Source organism: Molothrus aeneus, chromosome 17 (genome assembly GCF_037042795.1).
Source record: "Molothrus aeneus isolate 106 chromosome 17, BPBGC_Maene_1.0, whole genome shotgun sequence".
Classification (NCBI taxonomy): Eukaryota; Metazoa; Chordata; class Aves; order Passeriformes; family Icteridae; genus Molothrus; species Molothrus aeneus.
This window is the reverse complement of record NC_089662.1, coordinates 13,127,851-13,151,414: the sequence shown is the minus strand read 5'-3', so window position 1 is coordinate 13,151,414 and position 23,564 is coordinate 13,127,851. Positions and strand designations below refer to the sequence as shown.

General features: G+C 45.0%; 1 protein-coding gene across 1 annotated transcript; it reads right to left on the bottom strand.

Annotated features, from left to right (window-relative positions):
* Nucleotides 1-17,197: 17,197 nt before the first annotated feature.
* CBLN4 (cerebellin 4 precursor) lies at nt 17,198-22,541 on the bottom strand. Its single transcript, XM_066561399.1, has 3 exons — nt 21,595-22,541; nt 19,948-20,064; nt 17,198-17,505 (listed from the first exon to the last, which is right to left on the bottom strand). The coding sequence occupies exons 1-3, from the start codon at nt 21,862-21,864 to the stop codon at nt 17,308-17,310; spliced, it is 585 nt and encodes a 194-aa protein (XP_066417496.1). The 5' UTR covers nt 21,865-22,541; the 3' UTR covers nt 17,198-17,307.
* Nucleotides 22,542-23,564: the final 1,023 nt, after the last annotated feature.

Here is a 23,564-nt window from a genome sequence, read left to right as displayed (position 1 = left end):
AGTCAAAACTGCATTTCCTGGTGATTTGCAGCTTTTTTATTCCCTCTCTCTGGAGCTGGAAAAGTGAGGAAGGAAATCGGGGTTGGAGCTGATTCACTTGGACAGAGCTTCTGCCTCTCTCTGTTAAATCTGAGCTGGAAATGCAAAGTGGAGGAGCTGTTACAGCTCAGCTTGACTCCAGGGGGGAAATATTGGAATACAGAGCCATGATTTCACAGGGACTGAATTAATCACTGAGTGATCCTTTAAGTAATTAAGGATCTAGTGAGTTGTCAGAGCTGGGTCAGATTTTCTGTGGATATTTCCCTGTTTGGGGACATGGGCTGGGCCCTGGATCATTCAAATAAATCTGTGCCAGCCTCAGCTGCCTTTGGCAGCTTTGGAGTTGAGAAAATGCACATGGAAGGGCTTTGAAACAAAGCAGGGTTTATATAAATATCTGTTTGTGAGCAGCTGGTGGGTACAATGTGGATCAGAAAACAAAATTATTTCTTCCTAAAGATTCAGGACTCAGTCCAGAGAGGTTTTTAAAATCATAGAAGGGATGCAAACATCACTCACAGAAGTCTCAGGATCTTCACTCCTGTGTCCTCATGTCACAGAGAAATTTAGAGAAATTAAGATATGTTAAGCCACATAAATATGAAGCAGAACCATAGGTTTAAGTTTTAAGTAAATTGAAGTACAAGTTATAGTTCTAAGTTTAACTCTTAGGTTTTACCTAAGTAGAAATATATTTTAAGTGTCTTAAGAAATTGTATTAACTAGCAAAGGCCCTAAGGCCTTTAAAACTTCATGTCAGCTTGTGCCTAATCCCAATAGAAATTCTCTTTTCTCTGCCTCTGGATGTCCAGTCTCAGCTGGGCTGCAAGGACTCCTCAGGCTGGGATGGTTTAATCCTGGGTCAGAAAAGCTCTCAGTGCCTCACATCCTCTGGGATCTGCTGTGCCCAGTCCAGCCATTAATACCCAAATGAGAATAATTCCATTAAAATGATGTTCTGTGCTTGGGCCCAGCTGCTGAAGGCAGACCTGGCCCTGAGAAAGCCCCGCTGGAAAAAGGAGATGTTGTTAATTCCCTTCCCTTGGCAAATATATGAACCAGCCCAAACTCCTCATAATTACAGCAGGTAATAAAGATGCATTTTAATAGAAGGAAGTAATAGTGGGTGACATTTTTACAGAGATGACAGATGATCTGTCTCTGTGCTCTGCATATCTTTGCTGGAGGAGGAAGGGAAAGCCTCTGATTCGAGGCACTAAATCAGTTATGGGGAAGCAATAAACCCCTGGCTGTGGCTTTTAAAATGTTTGTGCTTTTAAAACACCTCCAGCAAATGCTCCAGGGACCAATGGGTGGGATCAGGCAGGAAATGCTGGCCCCAAGCCCAGCAGGGTTTGTTCTCTGTCCCTTCAGTGTCACTGAAGGACACAAAACAACACGACACGGACTCGCTGCTCTTTTTAAAGTAAAAAAAGGGATCTTGATTTTTCTGACTCCAACATTTATAGATTTCCAAAAGTGACAGTGGATTGGAGGGTGAAAGTAAAAAAGGGATCTTTAAGGTAAAAAAGGAGCTTTTTATCTTCTGACTCCAACATTCACAGTTTTCCAAAAGTGACAGTGGATTGGAGGGTGACAAGAGCCCATCAAACTTCTCTTTCTCCATAAAAGAATGCAAAACAATGAGTTATTTACAGAAAGTGTGTGAGAAAGTTCATTACAAGAATGTCACCATCAGAAGGTTTAGAAAAATCATAAAAAGCCAGGGTGACACTTCAGCGGCCCAGGGGGACAGAACCAGCCTGGAGTTCTGGTTTTTCGTGAAATTCTCACGAATTTGGTGCTGAGGGGTGTGAGAGCTGCTGGCAGGAGAGCCCACGGGGCAGAGCAGCCATAAAGCACATTTCAAAGAGGGAGGGCCCAAGGGGCTCCATCCCATCTTCCTGGAGACAGGGAGCCACAGCAGCGGCCCTGGCAGGGCTCTGCTTCTCCATAAAAATGATTTCCTGTCTCCACATAAAGCATCCTGCCACTGAGCTTATCTTTGGAGTGAAAAACAAGCCCTTGCAGCTTATGCAGGCTGTATTTTTTCCTCAAAGCCCACTGACTGATGATTTTTAAAGCCCTTTCAGGTGCCCAGCTCTGGGCCGACTCCGAGGAGGAGCAGCTCTGAGATGAGAATTTGCCTGGCAGTGACAAGTCCAAAAGCTGAGTTTGAAACTCCATTTATGTCTGACAAAGCCTCTGCGTGATGTGAGCTTCATTCAGGGAGCTGGTGCTTGATAACTTGTCAGAGAATGGAGAAATAATTCTGCTGGAAGGAGCAGGCTCAGCTTGGCAGGCTGGGGGAGAGCTGGAGCCAATGTTTTGTCTGGGAATGAATTTCCTTCCATGGCAATTGAGGCTTCCAGATGGCTCCAATGGTTCATGGGATCCACACTTCTATCCTCCTTTGCCAGGCTCTGCATTGGTTCATATTGACCACGTTCACAATTTCGAGTTTGCAGAACTTTGAACAGAAATGCAGCTGAAAGCTCTGTGTAATTTGGGCTTTCGCGGTTTGGAATGAATAAATTAATTACTGTACCACCTTTTCAGCCAGAAGAGTACAATTAAAATAGGAGAGCAGTTTAATTCCTTTGGTTTGAAAGCATCCAGAGAACACTCCAAATGGCAGCTACTTTCAGAGATCAAAAAACTTCCTTAAAGCAGTTTTAATTCTCTATGATTATGACCAACTTTTTGAAAAAAAAAACTTGCAAATACTTTTACCACAAAAGGTTACTTACTCATTAAAATGGTGAGAAAATGGGAGTATTTTTAACAAATGCTGAAAAAAAAGTTCAACTCTGATATTAACTATATTTAATCTTACCTCTCATTCCCAAACAGAGCCAGATTGCCTGCAGGGATGGGCTGGCACTGCTCCATAGAACTCGCTGCAGTTTCTGTCACTTCCAAGGGTTCCATCCATAAAAGTACAGCAGCATTCCAGAAATCACGAAAAACTGAGAGACATTTCTGGCCCTGCCTCCCAAAGCATTGCACTCAGGGCAGCTCCAGCTCTAATTCCAGGAGATTTCTGTGTTTAGGTGATGGTTTCCAGCTCTTGATGTGTTTATTTTCTGCACTGGCGCCGCTGTGGCTCGGGAATTCTCTGCCTTGGAGAAATAATAACTTAAACACCTTTAAAAAGGATTCCCTTGGTTTTTCCCAGCCATAAATTTCTGAAATTGGTAAAATTAGGGATGTAGAAAGATCTTCTGCAGCTTTGGTCGGTGTTGGCTCAGTCTGGGGATGGAAGGGGTGGGAACCTCACTCCTGTGTCTGATGGGTGATGCTGGAAGCCAAGGAAACCCCAGCACTGATTCCAGAATGTTCCCCACCAGGACACCTCCTGCTCCAGGCAGTTTCCCACTAAAGGATAAACTTCTGATTTGTTAAATAGATTTTATTTTAAGATGGATGATTATGAAGCTGGGCAGGATTATTATAATATCCAAAGCTCTCCATTTGTCAATTCGCCCGCCAGAGGAAACAATAAAAGGAGTTTCTCTGTCAATATTTATTATATCAAATATTTAACAGTGGTTTCTTGGGAACTGGAATGTAAAACAGGACTGTTGATCTTGGATCCAAGGCTTTGTTTTGTCAGGCTACAATTGAAATCTGCAAATGTCAAAAATGGCTCTTAAACAACAGGAAAATTTGTGTACCAATTGCTGCATAATGAGGAAGCTCAGTAGCAGATAATTGTACAAAAATAAACCAGTTTTGGTTGTGAAAGAAAAGAAGCCCAATCCCTCATGGAATGCAATAAACATCATGAAATGGACTGGTTTGCCAGTAAAGCATCCTTTGGTTGGATGCTGCTTTGTTTTCATCTTTGTGTCATGAATCTCTGTCTTTCAGCTCTGCAGACAGATGATTTAATCCTCTCTCTCCCTCTTCCCCTGCACACTCTCCCTCAGCACCACCCCAATCCCTCACATCCCATTAGAGACTCGTTTTATTCATTTTGTTTATAGCTAACCAGAGATGCAGTCTTGTGCTGCTGCTTTTGAAGGATAATCTCAGCTATTTTGGAGACTTTAAGCAGGGTGCATTGAGGTTAATTGCCCAATAATTTACAGTATAAAACACCCTTGCAGGCACTTTGATCTCCACTAATTGTGGCACTGAGCAGAGTAAATAAGAGTTTGCTTACATTCCAGCAATGTGCCCATGGAAAAAGCCCTTTATGGGATTGATGGTGTCCTTTCTTTCCTCTTGGTTTCAGAGGGCAGGGAATGATCCAGAGGAGTGGAGTCTCTCCACATTCATTTCATAATGATTCTCTCCGCATTCATTTCATAATGATTTTCCTCTCTGAGCACAATTCAGGTGTCAAATGTAGAGCAGCTGGCTTTTATTGCATTATAGGATATCAAACATTGTGCTCTGGAGGCAGAAAATACAAACAGGATTTGATGAAAGGTGGCTCTGAGGGGCTCGGGACCAAGAGGAAGGACAGGAAACCAAAAGCATGAACTGAAACTCAGAGGAACTCCTGAGCAACGAGATTTTCCTCTTTCCTGGGGCTTTTCCTGCCCCAAAACCATATTTTTCCAGGTCTCCAGGTGGCAAAAATCTGTGTGTGGCTTCAGTGAATTCCTAAAAATGGGCAGAACACTCCAAATGAGAGCAGAGAGGGTGAATGGTGGGGACCAGGAGCTGTCAGCACGGGGGGTTCTGTGCCCCTGGGACTGAAACTCCTGCTCAGCCTGGGAGTGATTCCCAGTGCAGAGGGAACATTCCCAGCTCCCACTTTGTGATCATTCTGGTGGCTTTTTGGTGATCCTGCTGGTGGCTTTTTGGTGATCATTCTGGTGGCTTTTTGGTGATCATTCTGGGGCTTCTTTCTGATCATTCTGGGGCTTTTTTCTGATCATTCTGGTGGCTTTTTTCTGATCATTCTGGTGGCTTTTTTGTGATCATTCTGGTGGCTTTTTGTGATCATTCTGGTGGCTTTTTGTGATAATTCTGGTGGTTTTTTTCCTGATCCTGCTGGTGGCTTTTCCTGATCATTCTGGTGGTTTTGTTCTGATCCTGCTGGTGGCTTTTCCTGATCATTCTGGTGGTTTTTTTTTTCTTATCCTGCTGGTGGTTTTTTTAGTGCTGCCCAGCTGAGGATCCTGAGCCCAGCTCTCTGTAGGACAGCACAAAGCAAAGGGGCTGGGGCACAGCAAAGGCAAAAATCCCAAGGAAAGGATGAAACCTGTGCTCTGCACCTGGGCTGCCTCACTCCACCAAAACAGGCAGGAATTCATATTGCCATCATCATTTACTCTGCCAGAAACAGACCTGCTGTTAATTTGGGGTTGTTTTTGGGTTAGAAGTGTCATGTGCAGCTTAACTTGTCTGTGATTTTAACAGCATAATTCTCTATTATTCAAGTGGTTTCTCCTAATTTTCCTATCATGAATTTTACCTCTGCACAGCACCAGTGCAAGGATTTTTATGTCTCAGATCCTGTACAGGAGGGAACTTCATTCAGGTGACCAGAAAGGGGCTTTGGGGTTTCTTTTTTCTGCCGCAATGTTGAGGAGCTGAGGAAGAAATTGGGATATTTTTGGGCGCTGCAGAGCTGCTCTCACACCTTGTGGCACAAACCTCTCCTGTTGGGAGTGAGCAGCATTAATTGCATTTAATGAATGTTAATGTTTAGAAGGAGGAGCCTCAGCAGCTTTGCAGGAGCCCAGCAGGAGGCTCGCGTGTGCATCTGTGTACAAACCTTAAAATAAGAAATGCTGACTTAGAAATGCCATGGAATAGGACAGACATTGCTGGGAGAGAAATGGAGCTAGAAACAAGTTTTAAAGGATGGCCTTGCAAATAAAGCTAGATAATTTAGAGGAGCAGAACTGTGAAAGATGCATTGTATTGGGACCCACGAGGGGTAATTTTAAATTATTGGCTTTAAGGCATTTACAGCATGGTGTGGCCAAAGCTGATAGACCAGGAAACACTCATAGTGTAATTAAAATGCAATATTGTGTATTGTAATTAGGAAATAGTCGGCTCCTGATTGTGATGGTGAGAATTATAACGTCTGTATTGTCTCAGCCTTCACATGAGACTGAAAATGGAATAAAATTCTTCAAAACCCCTCTCAGCTGCCCCATCCCTGGGTCAGAAAAGGGCTTAATGCCCCACAGGAGGCCCCAGCCTGACTGCACAGAGAGGATGGAAAGATCAGCCTTGGACATTTCCTGCTGCACGTGGCCAAATGCTTCACCTCCCTTTCTTCTCCTCCTCCTTGCAGTTCTGAATCCGTTCAGAAATTTCCCATTAAAGCTTTCTCAAAAGTTCCACTCCCAGATGAAGCAGCCATTCTTCCTCCTGCTGGATTCCAGCTGGATAATTCGAAATAAAAACTTGGGCTCTTTCAATTTCTCACAGAGGAAAGTGGGATTTATTTGGGGAATAGATTCCCCTCATCAATTCCATTGTCCAACATTTCTTAAATTCTTTTAAAGAAAGTTGTAACAAAGTGGAAAAGGGAGCATGTAAAGATTTTTTTTTCTCATTTTTGGCTCCTTTTATTGCAGGAAAACCTTGGTGGAAAGCAAAAAAAAGGGATGAGGAACTTGGACTGGCTCTGAAGGTATTCTTACTTATTAATATTTTTGAATACTCTCAATTAAAACTCTCAGCAGATTGTAGAAAGACAAGTTTGGAGGACTTTGAGACTTTCTTGCTTTCGACCTTTTCCTCCAACATTTTCAAGGGAAAGACTCAGAAAAGTGAGGCAGGAGTTGTTCTGAGTTGTTAAATGGTATTTGACTAAAATCAACATCAACCAGCAAAAATAACCCAGAGTTTTTATAGGCTGGCTGAACAGTGATAAAACCTTTGGAGGAATATATAGAAAAGTTTTCACTGCCAAGGGTCAAAGCCTGCTCATTCCTGAGGATTCATTTTAGCCAGAGTTGGGGAACCAAGGGTGATTTATGGAGAAGAGACCTCGACAAACCAGCAGTCACTTCATCTTTGAAAGGCTGCTGTAGCATCCAGTGTGGAACTGGGCAACCTTCATATTTAAAGGGAAATCAATATCATTGATTCCACACAATGAAAGCTGCTCCATGTGAAACTATTACAAAATCTGGCTGTTGGGAAAAAAAAAAAACAGAGTTTTTAAATCAAACTGACTGAAAATCAGGGTGAGTTTCTTACAGGCAGATGATGGAAATGCACAATGAGCAGCAGGAATTACACATTTGATCAGGATAAACATGCCAGGAGTTTGGGAAAGCTCCTTTTATCCTTGTTTCTTTCTGATGCAAACACCCCCTGCAGCACAGCAATTTGATGGGGGCTTTTATTTAAGTGCAGCATTTTCATGGATCTTTTTTCCCCCCTCTCCCACAAGATGCTCACGGCAGTCAAGAAAATCAGTGTCAAAATCCTAATCCCAGCCCCAGACCCAGCTTGGGAGCATTCTGGAAGGCAAAACACTCGGATTTAGCTCTGTGTGCCTTCCAGCATCCCTCCCACCCCACACCTTTGCCAGGGGAGGGGAATTCAGCTGGGCCAGGATCGCTGCCAGAGCTAAAGGGATGTTTTTCAGTTTTAGCAGCACCATTCCGCCCTAGCACTGAATTTCTGGTTTAATGGTTTGATCAGTCTTATATAAAGCCACCTTGGGTAATTAAACTGGCACCCAGATCACCCATGGAAATGCACAGTGCTATATTTAAAGGCCCAGAATAAAGTAAATTATGACTTAGGCTGCCACAAACCAAAATTTTCTATGCAAAGCAGCTGCTCCTAAATTTCTTTAAGGAGGTTCTTTGTTAAAGCCACACAGTTCCTCAGAAGAAAAAACAACCTGTCTGTCAGAGATACTTCAATTACCTTTATTTTACACTGTTTTTCTTCTGGAAATAATAGTAAAGAAGGTGCTCAGGCTGCTTTTATCTGAAGCAATAAACCTCTAGGATGTTCAAGTCTAATTAATTGCATTGCTTCAAAGTAAGGGCTTCTAGCAGAATATACAAGCCTTGACATTTTTGTTATGCATAAACTCGATTAGGCTTATGCCAGAATTAAGCTGCAGGATTATATTTTCATTCCATTCTTAAATTCTCATTAAAACCAAAATAAGGGAAGCCTCCAACAAAAGCTACACTTGAGTAAAAAGTGATGACACATTCCAAGACTGAGGGATGTGAGGATTGAGATCATCGTGTCATAAATGCATTTCTTTCACGTTTGTCAGTTGTTAATTGACATTTTAGAAAAGGCATTTTAAATGCTCCAAAAGCAAGCCAGGGTCTGCAAGGAAATAACAGCACAGCCTTCGTTTACAGCACAGTTAAATCAGCTCCTTTTGCTGTGGGTTATTAACAATTAAATGTCCTTAGGGATGGGGCCCTGCCCAGCAGGAGCCATGGGGGATTTCAGGGAGTTTCACCCCAAAATCTCCTGTGGGGCTCAGGGAGGACGGGACAGCCCCAGGGGAGGGTCCTGCAGCACAGCCCAGGCCAGGGGCTGCTGTGCCAGATGTTGCTGCTTCGTCAAACACAAGAAATTGGGTGATTTGAACCCAAATTGGGTGATTTGAACCCAAAGGGAAACAGGGAGCAGAATCCTAAAGACCCGATCTGTGGTGAGGGTGAAAGCAGGGAGAGGACAGGAGGGAATTCAGCATTAACTGAACAAATGGCTCGGATCTCCAGACTCTCTGGCTGGCATTTTTCAGTACTGAAGATTTTTTACTTTTCAGTGGCTGAAGACCCTGAGCAATCTGGATTCCACCAGAGGCTCTGAGAGAAACAGCCCCGAGCTGCTCCTGACACGGACTTTCAGTGCCTTGCCCTGAAATGTTATTTTTCTACTTTTATTCCTCTATTTTGGCAGTTTTGACCCAGGCTGCAGGCAGAGGATGATCCAGTGCTGGGATTTCTGTTATTCCTCCTAAAATTGCTCCCCAGAGCAGCCCAGCACTGGCTGCTGCTGTCACACGTGGCCTCCCTGTGCTCACAGTGCTGCCAATCCCTCTCAGAGAAGGGGAGATCTCTTCCCATAAATCAGTGGAGCCTTTACTAAAGCTGCCTTTACTCAGCTCTTACTCCAGACACATGGGAGTAGCTACAACCCCATGCACTGAACTCAAACCCTCTTTTTTCTGCTGCTCTTTGTCCCCACTCCTGACCCAGGGAGGGGATAGGCTTTAGTAAATAAGGCAAATTTTTTACTAAATAAAAATAAATATTTATCACATTTATTTATTTATTTTGTTTATCTATTTATTATCTATGATTTATCAGGGGTTTTTTGCTTGTTTGTTTGTTTGTTTATTTATTTCAGGCTGAATTATCTGTGCCTGCACTTGGCATCCAGAAAGCCCTGGCAGGAGGCAGTGAGAGGAACTTTAGGACAGCTCAGCGGTGATTTGGTATAACTTTGTTAATCAGGACTAATTTTGCCCCTTGCTTTGGTTGGAGAATGGACAATTAACAATTAATTTCCTTGCATCAAGGAAATTGATTGGAATTGAAAAGGAAATTGAAAGGAAATTTCCTTTCCTTTTCCAAGTTGTGGTCCCATTAGAAGATATTTCTCTGTGGCCATGGTTTCCAGGCTGTTAATTTGATTTCTGTTGTCTGTAGCTTTGCAAAGTTGCAAACAGAAAATCCCAGAGTGGTTTGAGTTGGAAGGGAGCCTAAAGATCACCTCATTCCAGCCCCTGCCACCTTCCAGCACCCCAGGTTGTTCCAAACCCCATCCAGCCTGCCCTGGACACTTCCAGTGTGTGTTAAATATGCAGGAACTGGAAGAAGAACGAACCCAGCTGAAGTCCCAGCATGAAATATGCATGATTTTCTGCCAGGATTTCTGCAGAAGCAATTCCATTCTGCATTTGGATGTGACTTTTACTGGAGTCTCAGGAGTGAATTAGAGCTCTGTGTGCCGAGTTCAGCTCCTCCACCCCTGGAAATCTGAAATTCAAGGCTGCAGCTTGGAACTCTCCTCACACACCACTCTGCAATTTGTGTAATTTTCTGCAGGAAGTGTCCTATATCAGGTAAGAACTTTGCATTTTAAGGATTTGTTGGATCCATAGATCATCTGCTGAGCAGATCAGCTCTGGCCAGACCCATGCAGTTAAACAGAATTTTTCTTCCTTTTGCGTGCTTGAAATCATATTCAACAAAAACTCATATTCAACCCGAACCACAGATGTTCTTGTCACCTCATACACTCACTTCAACTTGCTGGATTTGCAATCCTAGACTCTCAGTCAGTTCTGCTCCAAAAATCCCCCAAGGCTGGCAATGCTGTATTTAAAGGCACGGAATAAGGTAAATTATAGCAAATTAATGGCAAATTTCCTGCCTAAGGTGAGTGTGGGTGGGTCCCTCTGCTCTTGGCTTGGACCTTTCCCAGTGAGTGCCCAGCCCTGGGCTGGGGCAGCCCCAGGTTTGCAGCGCTTGGAGCCCTCTCTCAGGGCAGGAATGGATTTCTGTGCTCCCAGCTCCTCTGGAGCCTCCAGAAACCCAGCAATGAGCACAGAGCTCGGGGAAACTGAGCTGAGCAGGGGAGTTCTCTAATACTTGTGTCACATCCCTTCCCTTGCTAAAAGCCAGCGGGTTTTTATTTCTTTTTAGTGAATATTAGGGTGCTTCACCCTGATTTTGTCTGTGGAGCCAGAGCCACCCCCTGCTCCAGTTCAGGGACTCCTGCAGGAGGGGGCAGAGCAAAGCCCCCGGTGCAGCCCAGCCAGAGGAGTTTGCTTGGCTGCCTGCTCATCAAATTACCCCTGAAAGCATTTCCTGGCCCTGGAAAATCCCTGCTGCTGCTGCAACAAAGAACTGAGCAGATGCACAGCTCAGGCTTGGAAGGGAGTGACCCCAAACCCATGAAATCACTTCAGATTTTAGCTCTGGCCTAAACATCCATCCACTGCCTGCTGGGTCCTGCCCTGCTTTTCTGAGTGCTGATGATGGAAAGACCCCTCAAGATCTAATTTGCCCTTATAAACAGCTTTTGGGATCTGTTTAGAGTCTGTTTCCAGGCATTTTTCCTGGTTTGTCTCTCAGCATTCAGAAGACACCAATAATGGCCACATTTCCACGTTTATTCAAGTGGGATTTGGGTTGTCATCAGTTTCTATCTCACACCAAAATTCAATCCATCTTTATTCAGCTTCAGAACGTGCTAAATTGTTCAGTTATTTTAAAGCTCTTCTTCCTTAAGGCTTCTGAGTGAAATTCTACATTTATTTAATAAAGCAGCCAGGATTTACTACACCAGTGCTGGTAAGCACTTTTTACTCTCCTCAAGATAGATTAGAGTTGACTGGAGACTCTTTTTTTTTGCTACAGCTGCACAAGTTTACAAGTCACAATTGAATTACCAAACTGAGGAAAAGAAAGATTATTCCTGTGGGTGCAATGCAGGTTGCAGACTTGTTTTCTTTTAAAGAAGATTTTAAAGAATTAGCAATAAATGCTATCAGCTGCAGCTAGAAAATGATGCTGACTTACTGCTTTGTGGGGACCCTCCTGGGCATCATGAAAAGCAAATTCCTTGGCTGAGCTTTCCAGAAAAAAACCCCAAAAATGCCCTTTTGAGCACCTTAAACTCAGATCTACTACAGAGGAAAAAATTCAGCTTGGAGGCACCCCTGGCTTGCCCCTGAAGCTGCACAACCTGCAGTGCTTAAAGAGTTATTGATTGGTTTGTTTATTGTTTAAACAATGTGCTCCTGTCGTCATTATTGGAATGTTACTTCAGCGAGTTTTGCAGGTGCTGCTGCACATCAGGCTTTGCTCTTTTTTCCCGCACCTAAAAAAGAATTAAATATTGTGTGAGCCATCACTTTTTTTTTTTCCTCTCCCCAAAACGTGTTTGCTGCCTTTTGTCCCGCTCTGCTGAGCAGCCTTTCGCTGTAAAGCCTCAGATCAGTGACATTTCTCCTCTCAGGGCGAGCTCCTGACAAACCATCAGAGTTTAGAGGCGCTCCCAGTTGTTCTCTTGGCTGCTGTCATTACTGGAAACCCCATTTGAGCCTCCCCCGTGCCTGAGCCAGGACTGACACCTACCAGCACAACAAAGCCTTTTCCACCAGAGGGATGTGCAGGATTGTGATGGTGCTCACAGGGGTTCTTGGGTGAGGGAAGAGACGAGGATCTGACTCCATGGTTCAGAAGGCTGATTTATTATTTTATGATATATATTACATTAAAACTCTACTAAAAGAATAGAAGAAAAGGTTTCATCAGAAGGCTGGTGAAGAATAGAATAGCAAAGAATGATAACAAAGGTTTGTGGCTTGGCTCTCTGTCTGAGCCAGCTGGGCTGTGATTGGGCATTAATTAAAAACATCCAGCATGGGCCAATCAAAAATCCACCTGTTACGTTCTACAGCAGCAGATAATCAATGTTCACATTTTGTTCTTGAAGCTTCTTAGCTTCTCAAGAGGAAGAATCCTAAAAAAAGTACTTTTCATAAAAGTTGTTTGCGACACAGGATATTCAATCCAGCTCCTGAGCACCAGAGTCAGGCTGAGAGCTCAGCACAGCTCCTGTCCTGACACTGATCAGAGCTGCAAACCCTCAGCTGTCCCTGAGACCTGAGAAAGCCCCTTCTGCTCACTGAGGAAGTGATTGCTGCACAAAGAGGAGCTGACAGCTGAACCCTGCCCACTGAATCAGGGTTTGCAGCAGAACAAGCCCAGAGCGTCTCACTTAACCACTATTGAATTCCAGGCAGCAGAGATAGATGGGCTTGGAGTTATCTCCTCCAGAAGCCTTTATTATTGTGCTGGAAATCCATTTAAGCACTGCACAAAAAGTAAAACACTCAGTGCTGCTGGAGAATTCATTTCTTACCCAGCCCTGATGTTCCTCAGCATTGCTGTGCTTTAGGTATTCATTCTTCAAATGTTTCCATTATTTGGCTTTCTAGAAATGAGCCAGAGTTTATTTCTCTCCAAGGAATGAGGGATGAGGTGTCTTTGAAGAGATCTGTAGCTCGTGGTATCATCTCCTGTTCTGCCTCTAAATCTGGGCTGCACTGAGCAGTTCCACCCTGACTCCGATCCCTGCAGCTGCTCCCTGGAATTGTTTCCATTTCCATGGTATTGAAGTTCTCTTCAGTGTCTTCCTTCAATGCCCAGGGAGATTTATTAATGAAAATAAAGGAAAAAAAAAGTCAAAAATTGCACAAATTTCATAGTGTTGGGTAACTGAGCTGAGTTGGTTAATACCAATAAATCCTGATAAATCCTGAATGCTTATCAATATTTCAATATTGATTTTAAATATTTGTGGTTGTCTGAAAGTCCACAGGGAGGAGAGGGAAGGGAAGGGAAGGGACTTAGAGCTCCTTGCATTTATTTCTCTGTTCTAAAACCTGCTTGTAAAAATATTCTGTGTGCAGGTGTGCTCCTCTGGGGGCTTAAAGAAAGAGTTGGCAGCTAATTGGGAAATGCTTCAGGCATCTCACACTCTTCCACTGCATTCATCTTTCTAGGAATGCTATGTAGATAAAATATGGAAGGGGAAAATACAGCAGAATTCCATTTACTCCAGAACCATCCTTTGTATCTAAAAAATGTCCTGTCTCAGAAAAAGAACTGATCTAGCAAACTGAACAGGACCAGGATTGGATGTGTGGGCACCTGGGAATCATTTCCCAAACCCTGTTCCCATTTTCTCAGTTGGTTGCAGCACTTGCTGAGCCATAAAAAGGCCAAAGTGATTGAATTAACTCTCATAAAATGTTCAGACACTGCTAGAAAATGATGTAACCACACATAAAGCCTTGTTAAAAAAAAAAGGGAATATGTTTTCCTTCTCTGTGTTTCAAGGTTGGTTTTTCTTTTTTATTTAGTGACAAAAGAGCTTGTGAAAATTTCAAAGCTGCTTCAGTAGCTTTTCAAAAATACTTTTGCCACCAGGTTCTTTTGAGCAGGATTTTTTTGGGCTCTGCAGTTTTGTGGCTTGTGCAGCCCAGATTGCTGCCAGCACAGAGGATGCAACAAACAGAGCAGATTCTGCACTGGGGGAACAGAGGCAAGCAGGGAGAGCTGGCTCCAAACAGCATCTACATCCCTGAGGAGTGAAAGAAAGGAAAAAAAAGAGAGGGGATTTCCCCTTATTTTCACCAAAAAAAACATGGATAAAATATGAATAAACCAGATTTTAAAAGGTAACAATCCTGCTCTCGTTCATAAAGAAATCATTGATAATAAAATCAATCTCTTATTCTCAGAAAGTAACTTCTTTCTTTTGTCCTTACCACGTGTGGCCGAGAAGTTTTCTGGCACAATCAGCATTTTTAAGGTACAAAGCTCCTGCAAAGTGGGTGAAGGATGTGGGTGTGGATCCTCACCTGGTGCAGCAGGGAGAGGATTGTGGATTGTGCCCTCCCCAAAATCAAAGAGGATTTTACGTCAGCTCTAACCCCTACAGAGCAGCCCAAGGCAGGGCTGGAGTTCTTTGAAATCAAACCTCCAATCATAAATATCCCTAAAAAGTGAAACGTCTCCTGCACTGGTGCCCCTCAACAGGAAAATGCTGTGGCGGGACATGGGAAAGCAGAAGGAGAAGGAATTTGATTTTCCAGCCTCTCTCTTCTGGGAGCAGCTCCTGCTGGCACAGCTGAGGTGGGACAGCACAATAAAAATGAGGGCAAGATCTGGTAGCTCATGTTGTGTCTAAATCCCACAGTTTGTTCTTATTTAAATGTTTAAGTGTGACCTGGCTGGCCCCGCCTCTGTGTGATCACAGCAGCTCCACTTAAACCTTTCCTTTAGCCAGCAAAACAATTAATTGGCAATTCTGGTTGCAGAAGCTTTTCCATCAAAATGAATCCTTCAGTGAAAAACTCCCCAGTCTCTCCAGCTCAGGTTTAAATAAGCATTAATGACTCTGAAGAAATCAGAAATGTTTTGCTGAGGGGCAATCAAAGCAATATTGAGACAGCTCAGGATTATTGCTGGGTGCTCAAGCAGCCTTTAAATCTCATCTGTTCATGAATTAAAGAAGTTAAATACATTTGATCATTCAGAAATTATACTGACACCTTTAATGCCATTTTTCTTCTGTCCCAGTAGCAACATTTCTTTTACATTACAGATATATCCATGGGCAGGGGGAGATGGCAGATTTGACCATTTTTATACAAAATACCAATGCTCCCATCTGAAATAAACTCTTAGGACAAGTAACCTCTTTATAACATCATGCAAACTACGATCTGCAATTCCAGGTGGTTTGGATATACATATATTTATATACACACATCTGGGGGTACAGCAGTAACACATTTTGATTGGTCATCACAACTTTTTAAGATTTTTCAGCAATGTGAATCGTTTACCTTCTTGCCAGGTCCTTCCACTTCTTCCCCAGCTGCAGTGGTCAGTACAGCAACAAAATTGTGTGTAAAAAATCACCTTCTGTCCGACTCACAGGAGTGCAAAGTGCCCACCCACCCTCCTGAAACAGCCCAAAATCTCCTGTGTGGTGGGTGAAAAAATCAGGAATTTGGGCACAAAGCAGTGCCACCAATTCCCTGACATCTTCTCAAGGAGCACCAAGCAGCCATAAATCAGATTTCCAATCAGTGCAATACCAACAGGACACACTGCACTCTGCCAGCAGGGGAAGGAGTTGGAAACAGATCCCAAAAGCAGCAAATCCCAGCCCAAAGTGGCTTTCAGGGAAGCTCCCAGGTGGCTGCAGACACTTCCCCCACACACATTTTCAAATATACAGAAATTTTTAATTTAGAACCACATCCTTCATGATATGCAAGGCACAAAGATCCATCAATTCTGTGTATTTGGGGCACAAGGGATGAAGGTTTCATTATCAGCTAATGTGAAAATCACTTTATTGAATATTGAATATATCAATCTGATGTCACTGGAGTTTGGTGCTGATGGCAGAACCTAAAGCAGAGGTTTCATAGAAAATCCTTTGGAATCAATGTGATTCTTAACACCATCTTCAGTGAGGCCAGGATTTCTGCCTAAATTCTATTTTTAAATTAAATGCATAGGTTATTTCTAGATCACTCTGATTACTAACTAACTCATGGCAGCTTTTCTGCCTCCCGGGATATTTCCTGTGAATCCCAAAAGCTTCCATTTTGCATATAATAATTATATCCAATAAAAAAATAGTATGAAGTGAAAATCCTCCCAAAATCCAAATGTCAGAAATTCAGCTAACATATATTAATCTTTATTATGGAACAATATGACAATAAATAAGTTTATGAATTCACATGACCTGTACAAAAAGCTGGGAAGCTCTTGCACCAAGTTAGGTACCAGTTATTTGCCTTTCATATTTGTTAAACAAATAATCTAAAATTTTATACACCTGTGGAGTTAAGGCAAAACCAGATAAGACCTTTAACACAACAGAAGGGCTGGAAAATACACAGAAATACAAACAAGGGGGATCTCATCTCCAGCTGACAAAGTGGTTGTGTCTAAGGAAGGGATCCCTCAGGAGCTGAATAAAGCAGTAATGATCAATCAAGTTAATTAAAATTGAAGAACAAGTGTGAGGTGTCCTGCAGGGCAAAGCTGTTCAGCAAAGCTGTGCCTGCATGCCCACCTTCAACCCTGAATGGTTGGAATCTGCTTTTCCTTTTAGGAACCAGTGGAAAAGAGGAACCCCTTCCATACCCAACCAGAACACATCCACGACCCCTCAGATTCATGGAGGCTGGGCTTGGCTGGGACTGAGCTCAAATATTTGGGTGAACCATCCAACACACAACACAGAGAGGAGAGCTCACGTCAGCCCCTCAGCAACAGGAACGACCTCTCTAGGACAAGGGAATGGGTGATGGCAGCGCAGCCCAGGACACAAACATGACCAATATATCAACACACAGCTCTTTGGCAGCAACACACTAACTCTTGCTTGAAGTCTGAACTCAAACCCTCCTACATGAGAGACTTGGTGCCAGTCTTTTCACAGATAAAGAAAATCCATTTCTTCCCTGAATCCAGGAAGGGAAATTGGCATAAATCTTGCAGGCAGCTCTAGGCCGAAACCTTAAGCGTTGATATTTATTGTCTGCTTTAGTCTCAGGCCAAAGATGTCGTATTTGGACACACAAAACTCTGTGGAACTTCTGAGTAGTTCAGACGGGGCCAGAATCCATGGAGAGAATCCAAAATCACCCACGAGGAAGCAATAAAGAACCATCACTCCATGATGACAAAAACGATCTTCATGGAACAAGGATGAGTCCACACCTGGATGAACGGCACGGGAAAATGGACTTTACAGGGGGAAGACCAGGAAGCCAGAGAATGTCGAGTACTGCCACCCACCAACCAGATTGCCTTTCTCCAGCTTCAGGTAAACCTTGTCCTCCTTGTCCAGGTACAGCAGGACCCCGTTGGTGGCGGCCTCACGGGTGACGTCCTTGTCCCCAGCGAAAGCAGAGATCACTGGCTTCCCATTCAGCATCAGATTCACCTGCAAGAGAGCCCCTGAGAAGCTCTAATTGACTGCAAAACATCAAGAACTGCCCCTGAATATTAACCACGGTGCAAGGGCCCGATCTTCAGTGCTTTTTGGGTTGTTTGAAACTAATAATGACATTTATTTATACGTGGGTGTTCATGAGCTGGACCTGCAGCTGAGTGAGGCATCACCACAGCTGGTACAACTTTGCCTGTCTCAAGGGTTATTTAGTCACACAGAAAAAATAATAAATATATATTTTCAAGAAATTTGGGCACCCGGAGATGTTACATGAGGTGTCAGAAGCACCACAGTGGGCTGGGAGCTCAGACTTCACTGGAACAAAATGTATGTCCCTCTCAATACTTAGTTCTGAAGTTTAGAACAGATTTAACTTTATAAACTGGCTCCATTTTTTCTATAAAACACTTCTGAGGCCAGCACAGCCTCTGCTCTGAAAGCAGCATCTCTCAATAAAGATGGGCAGGGCCTGGGGGAATGGGCAGATCCAGGCATTTTTCATTTCCCCCATGGCAAGCTCTCAGCTTTGCTGCTTTTCCTTTCCAAGCAGCTCTAATTCAGTCACAGGGGGTGAATTATGGGATGCTTACCCACATCCACTGTGCTGGCCCTGCATATGGTCCCATTAATTTTAATGGGAGTCACCAGAATAAATGAGTGCTCAGCAGAAGTCAGGGCAGCAGAGGCTGGTATTTATTTGGGATTCACCTGTCTGGGAAATCCACTTAATCAGGTGTCTCCAGGGAGCCAACTGCAGTTTAATGATATTTAATGGCTCTAACAGATGTTGTGGGGGCAGAGCAACATCCCTTGCGTGGGGAGCCTGCAGGTGATTTAGTGGGATGGATGTGGCTGGGATTCAAACCAGTTTCATCCACTGCAATGGTTGCTGGTTCTCCTCCCCATTTACCCCACAGGAAAAGGGCATCAGGGCTTTACTCATTGCTTGGCTTGAGTTTCTCACTCTTTCTGCTCCATCAGGTTCCCCTGGAATCATCTGACAGGAATTTAATCACACCAAAAGGGCACATGACAGGTCTGCAGGGGATGGTCTCACACTGAATGCTCTAAAAAGGGCCAAGCAAACCCATCCATCACCTCAGAACCTCTCATCCATGAAAGATTTCATGCCAAGAGCCACAGGCTGGAGCATTCCCTGCCACAAGCCCCAAACTCCCAGGTTTGAGCTCCTGGTTTGTGAAATTCCAGAGTCTGAGCTAGACTTCCAGAAGCCAAGGCTTGGCATCTTTCTTGGCAATGGGCATTTTAAATCCACTGAAGGGGCTGACATACAGTTATTCAACCTTCAGCATGCCAGGGAGTGAAAAGAACACTTTTTGAGCACATTAAACAGATTAAAAGCTCATTGTAGAGATTTTTGTGAGGGCAGTGTTTCATTTAAGGCTTTGTCATTGACCTGGCTGGAATTAGGATTTTCCACTGCGCACTGAAGGGGCATTTCCCCAGAGAGGGGCTCGTGGCTGTCACCAATGCCAAGAGATGGGGCTGTGGCTGTCACCAGCTCTCTGCCATCTCCACTTCCCCAGGAGCCTCAGCAGCACCCCAGAGAGGGCACAGAGAGATTCCTGCAGGAATCCTGCTCAGCTCAGCCTGGCAGCCCTCAGAGCACATCCAGGAGCAGCACAGAGCCGGGGAGAGCTCAGACACCTCAAGGGACCTGGAGCTCTCCTGGGTGGAAATGGGAGAAGCCACAGAGGTTCCTGCAGCTCTGGAAGCCAGATTTGTCACAGCAACTGTGTCACCTGGCAGGGAGGTGAAGGAATTACTTCAAGGAATTTGCTGTTGGCTCAGCAAGGGGGTGTTCAGGAATTTAAAGGCTTTTCCCTCTGGTGTTTAATCAGGCAGCTCTGTTGCTATTAAAGAAGTGCAGAATTACCCCTTTTCTCTAAGACATCACACACCTTTTATACACTGTGTGATGAAAAAGGGAGTTTGAATTGCTGTAAAGGTTCCTTAGAAGACATTGCTATAGGGACATAACCAACCCTGGTCCTCAGCACACTGAGGGCATAACCAGGTACCTGGCACCAGATGCCAGGGCACAAATTGTTCCAAAACCACTCAAATCTGGTACCCAGAGCTCCTGTGCCCCACACAGTGAGTTTAACCTGGAGCCAAACACGACTCTTCTTTTACTCTTGGATCATTCATTCTGTGGAATGCTTTATGTCACCCAGATATTCATGGCATAGAAGTGAAGTTGTGGTTTTATTTTATCTGAGGTGAGGATCCTGCCTTATTTCTGTTCATTTTAAATTAATGGGCTCTACTGCCAGGAAGTCAACACCACAGGTTGCTGACAACAAAGCTATTTTTCCTGAAAATCATATTAAATGCTCCCATGCTCAGTCAATATTCTATCCTAAACAAACCAGTTAAATAAAGATTTTATAATCATGCTCATCAACATACCTGAATTGTTTGACTCTGGTAGACTTTAATTACGTGGAAATTGAAACTGTAAATTCCCTTCCGTGGTGATACAAAGACAGACTCCAACGTGAAAAAATTGCCCACATTTACAAGGATCTACAAACAGAAAAATACAGCATGGGGATTAGTACAGGTAGTGAGTGCTAAAGAAAAACACAGATGATCTATTTTAGAAACCATTTGCCCATGAAAAATCTAATTTACATCTAAGCTGGTTTATTAATTTTCTCTGATTACTTTGGAATGACTCATTAAATGGGTATTCAGTTGTATTTATAGGACAACTTTACTCAAACAAACTAAGATGGGAATTATTCCTTACTTTACTACTACACCATCCCCTCAAGTCCTTTCTTCCACACATGTTTTAAAGAGGCATTTTTGTTCATCATTCCCCAAAATGACATGAAAACACCAATTCTGGGAGTGGCACATGGCTTTTGGCTGAAGAGCAGTGGCCAAGCCAAGGCTGCCTTCCCAAGGAGCCAGGTGTGAGCAAGGACTGCAGGAACAGCAGGAGTCAAACCCAGCTCAGCCGGGCTGAGCTCCTGGAGCACCTGGCACAGCCCAGCAGAGCCTGCCTGGGAGCCCTCACCTGTCTGTGCCAGCCCTAACAATAATTGGGGTGTAATTAAACAGGGAGAAGGGACACAGGGGAATGTGCAAGATGAGTGCACCACCCATATGCTACATATCCTCTGTAATGACTGCATTTTGCTCCTTACCACCTAATTATGCTTTATTTTTAATGGATATTTTGAGGCTCCTTTGTGTCTGGCAGAGCCCTCGGAAGCCTCCAGGACTGTCCATGGAGTTTTGGGGTGATTTTTAATGGATATTCCCAGGCTCCTCAGAAGCCTCCAGGACTGTCCATAGAGGTTTTGGGTGATTTTTAATGGATATTTCCAGGCTTCTTTGTGCCTGGCAGAGCCCGCAGAAGCCTCCAGGACTGTCCATGGAGTTTTGGGGTGAAATTCGGTGTCAGCACTACGCTGTGGGGCACATCTGGCTCCAGCTGCCACCACAATTGACAGGGACAAGAAGAGCCACCAGTCGCAATGACTCCGGGAGCTGGAATTACAGCGTGTGCTAGTACCTGCCCGTTAATATCAGTGCTGGGCTGAGCGGAGCTGGACCGCCAATTGTGCCGGGAAAGTTAAAGCGTTTTCCCTTAGAATTCTCTCTCCTTCCTCCCTCAGAAGCTGCACAAACCATCTAAACCCTACACAGGCTGCGCTGAGCTGCCTGTCCCCAGCCCTCGGGGCGATCTCACCCCGCTGGTGTCACCGAGCGCTGCTCCCGCGGCACCTACCCAAAATCTAAACCCTACCCAGGCTGCCCCTCCCGCGGCACCTACCCAAAATCTAAACCCTACCCAGGTGCACTGAGCTCCCTGTCCCCAGCCCTCGGGGCGATCTCACCCCGCTGGTGTCACCGGGCGCTGCTCCCGCGGCGCCTCCGCGCTCGGTGCCGCTTCTCCCGCAGGTGCGGAGGGGCCGGGGCCGCACTCGGGGAACCTCCGCAGCCCCAGGCTCATCGGGCCGTGCCCTGCCGCTCTCCCCGGGGCGGATTCCGGCTCGGAGCCGGGGTGCGGGAAGGGCACCTGTTGATGCGGGGGATGCTCACCTGGTCGAAGTAGATGATGCGCGTCTTGTTGCTCATCTCGGAGGGCTCGTGGTTGGTGCTCCGCACGGCCGAGAAGGCCACCTTGGAGTTGGCGGCCCGCACGGAGATGCCCAGCGGCGAGGAGGAGGACGAGCCCTTGGCGTCGGGGGCCGGGTTGGAGTCGCACACCACCAGGCACTTGCCCTCCAGCACGATGGGCTCCGTGTCGTTCTGCGCGGAGGCGACGCGGCCGCCCAGCGCCAGGGCCAGCAGCAGCAGCCGCCAGCCCATGGTGCGCACCCGCGGCCGCTCCGCGCCCCGCTCCGGCCACCGCGGAGCCCCCGCGCTCCTCTCCTCCTCTCCTCCCACCGCCGCCGCTTTATGCCGTCTTCTTCCTTTTTTCTTTTCTTTTTTTTTTTCTCTTTTTTTTTTTCTTCCTTCCCTCTTTCTTTCTTTCTTTCTCTCCTCTGGCTCTCTTTAAGCTGCCCAGAGAAATCCGCGCCCCGCTCCGGCCACTGCGGGAGCCTCCGCGCTCCTCTCCTCCCACCGCCGCTTTATGCCGTCTTCTTCTTTTTTTCTTTTTTTTTTTTCTTTTTTTTTTTTTTTTCCCTTCCTTCCCTCTTTCTTTCTTTCTTTCTTTCTCTCCTCTGGCTCTCTTTAAGCTGCCCGGAGAAATCCGCGCTGCCCACAACGCCCTTTCCTCCCCTCTCTCCACATCAAAAAAGAGCGTGAGAAAGGGAGGCGGGGGGAAGCAAAGCCCTCAGGTGAATTATGGCTGAGAGGGAGGAACGAGGAGCGGCGGAGCAATGAACCCGTGAGGCGCTGCCATGCCTGCCGCTAATTCCAGCTGCGGGTCCGGGATGCTCGGAGCGGGGAGTGGGAGCTTCCCAAAGCTTCCAGATGCTGCTGTGATAGCAGCGGCAGAGCTGCACACTCCCCTCCCCTCTCTCTCTCTCTCTCTCTGTGTGTCTCTCTCTCTGTGTGTCTCTCTTCCCCCGCTCCTCTCCCCGGCACAAATCCTCAAATCCACAAATCCCCCCCTCCCCGTCCGCAGCGCTGAGGTCACTGCAAACCTGCCCAGCTCTCACCCAGCAGGGCCCCTCGAGGTTTCTGTGGGAGTGTTCGGGACACAAGACAGATGATGGACTTTGCACCTGGTTAACATGAGGGATTTGATACCAGGATGCCTTGGCAAAAGCAAAGGGAACTTTGAAAATTAGACCTGGATTGCGAGAAGATGAAATCAAACGGGTTTACTGGAAAAAGAAAACCCCATTAAACTCTGCAAGCAAGAGATGTTGATATATGCATAAGTTTGTGTGTGTGATTTTAACCTAATCACTGCAGTACACGTTACTAGCCTGCCTGAAATAGTATAGAAGTGTTTGGTGTGCAGAGCTGAGGGTGAAGCATTAATTCTGCAGAACTCAGCCAATCTTTGAGAAGCCATAAAGCAGCCAAAATTCTTAGCAAGCATCAAACTCCCTAAAATTCGGAAGGCCAAACTCAAATTTTAAGGAATCCCATTGGTCAGGCAAGAGGCAAAAATATTTCTGTTTTTAGGAATGCATCAATATCCTCTTGCTCAGTGACACAACAAAGGTGGGTGGAAGGGTCCAGCAGGGAAGCAGGATTTACTGCAAGGAAAGGAAACAAGAAATCAAACAAATACTTGCAGCACAGCTTTGTACCTCTTGTAGAAATTTGATCTGCAGATTAAAAGATTCACTCCGCACATGAGGGCTCCAACAAAACAAAGCCATGGCAAAAATATTTATTGTAAATACAAATGTATAAATAGTTCTGCACTATTTCAACATCTCCTGCTTCAAACCTCTTCTGTCCCTGGCCTTAACAGTGCACAGGTAGCAGCAGATATAATTCCATCTGCACAGAAATTTCAATTGGAACTTGAAACTGCTGATGATTTTGAGAGATAGTGGTTTGTCAGAGATTAAAAACTTTACAATCATTTTAGAAACCGGGTTTTG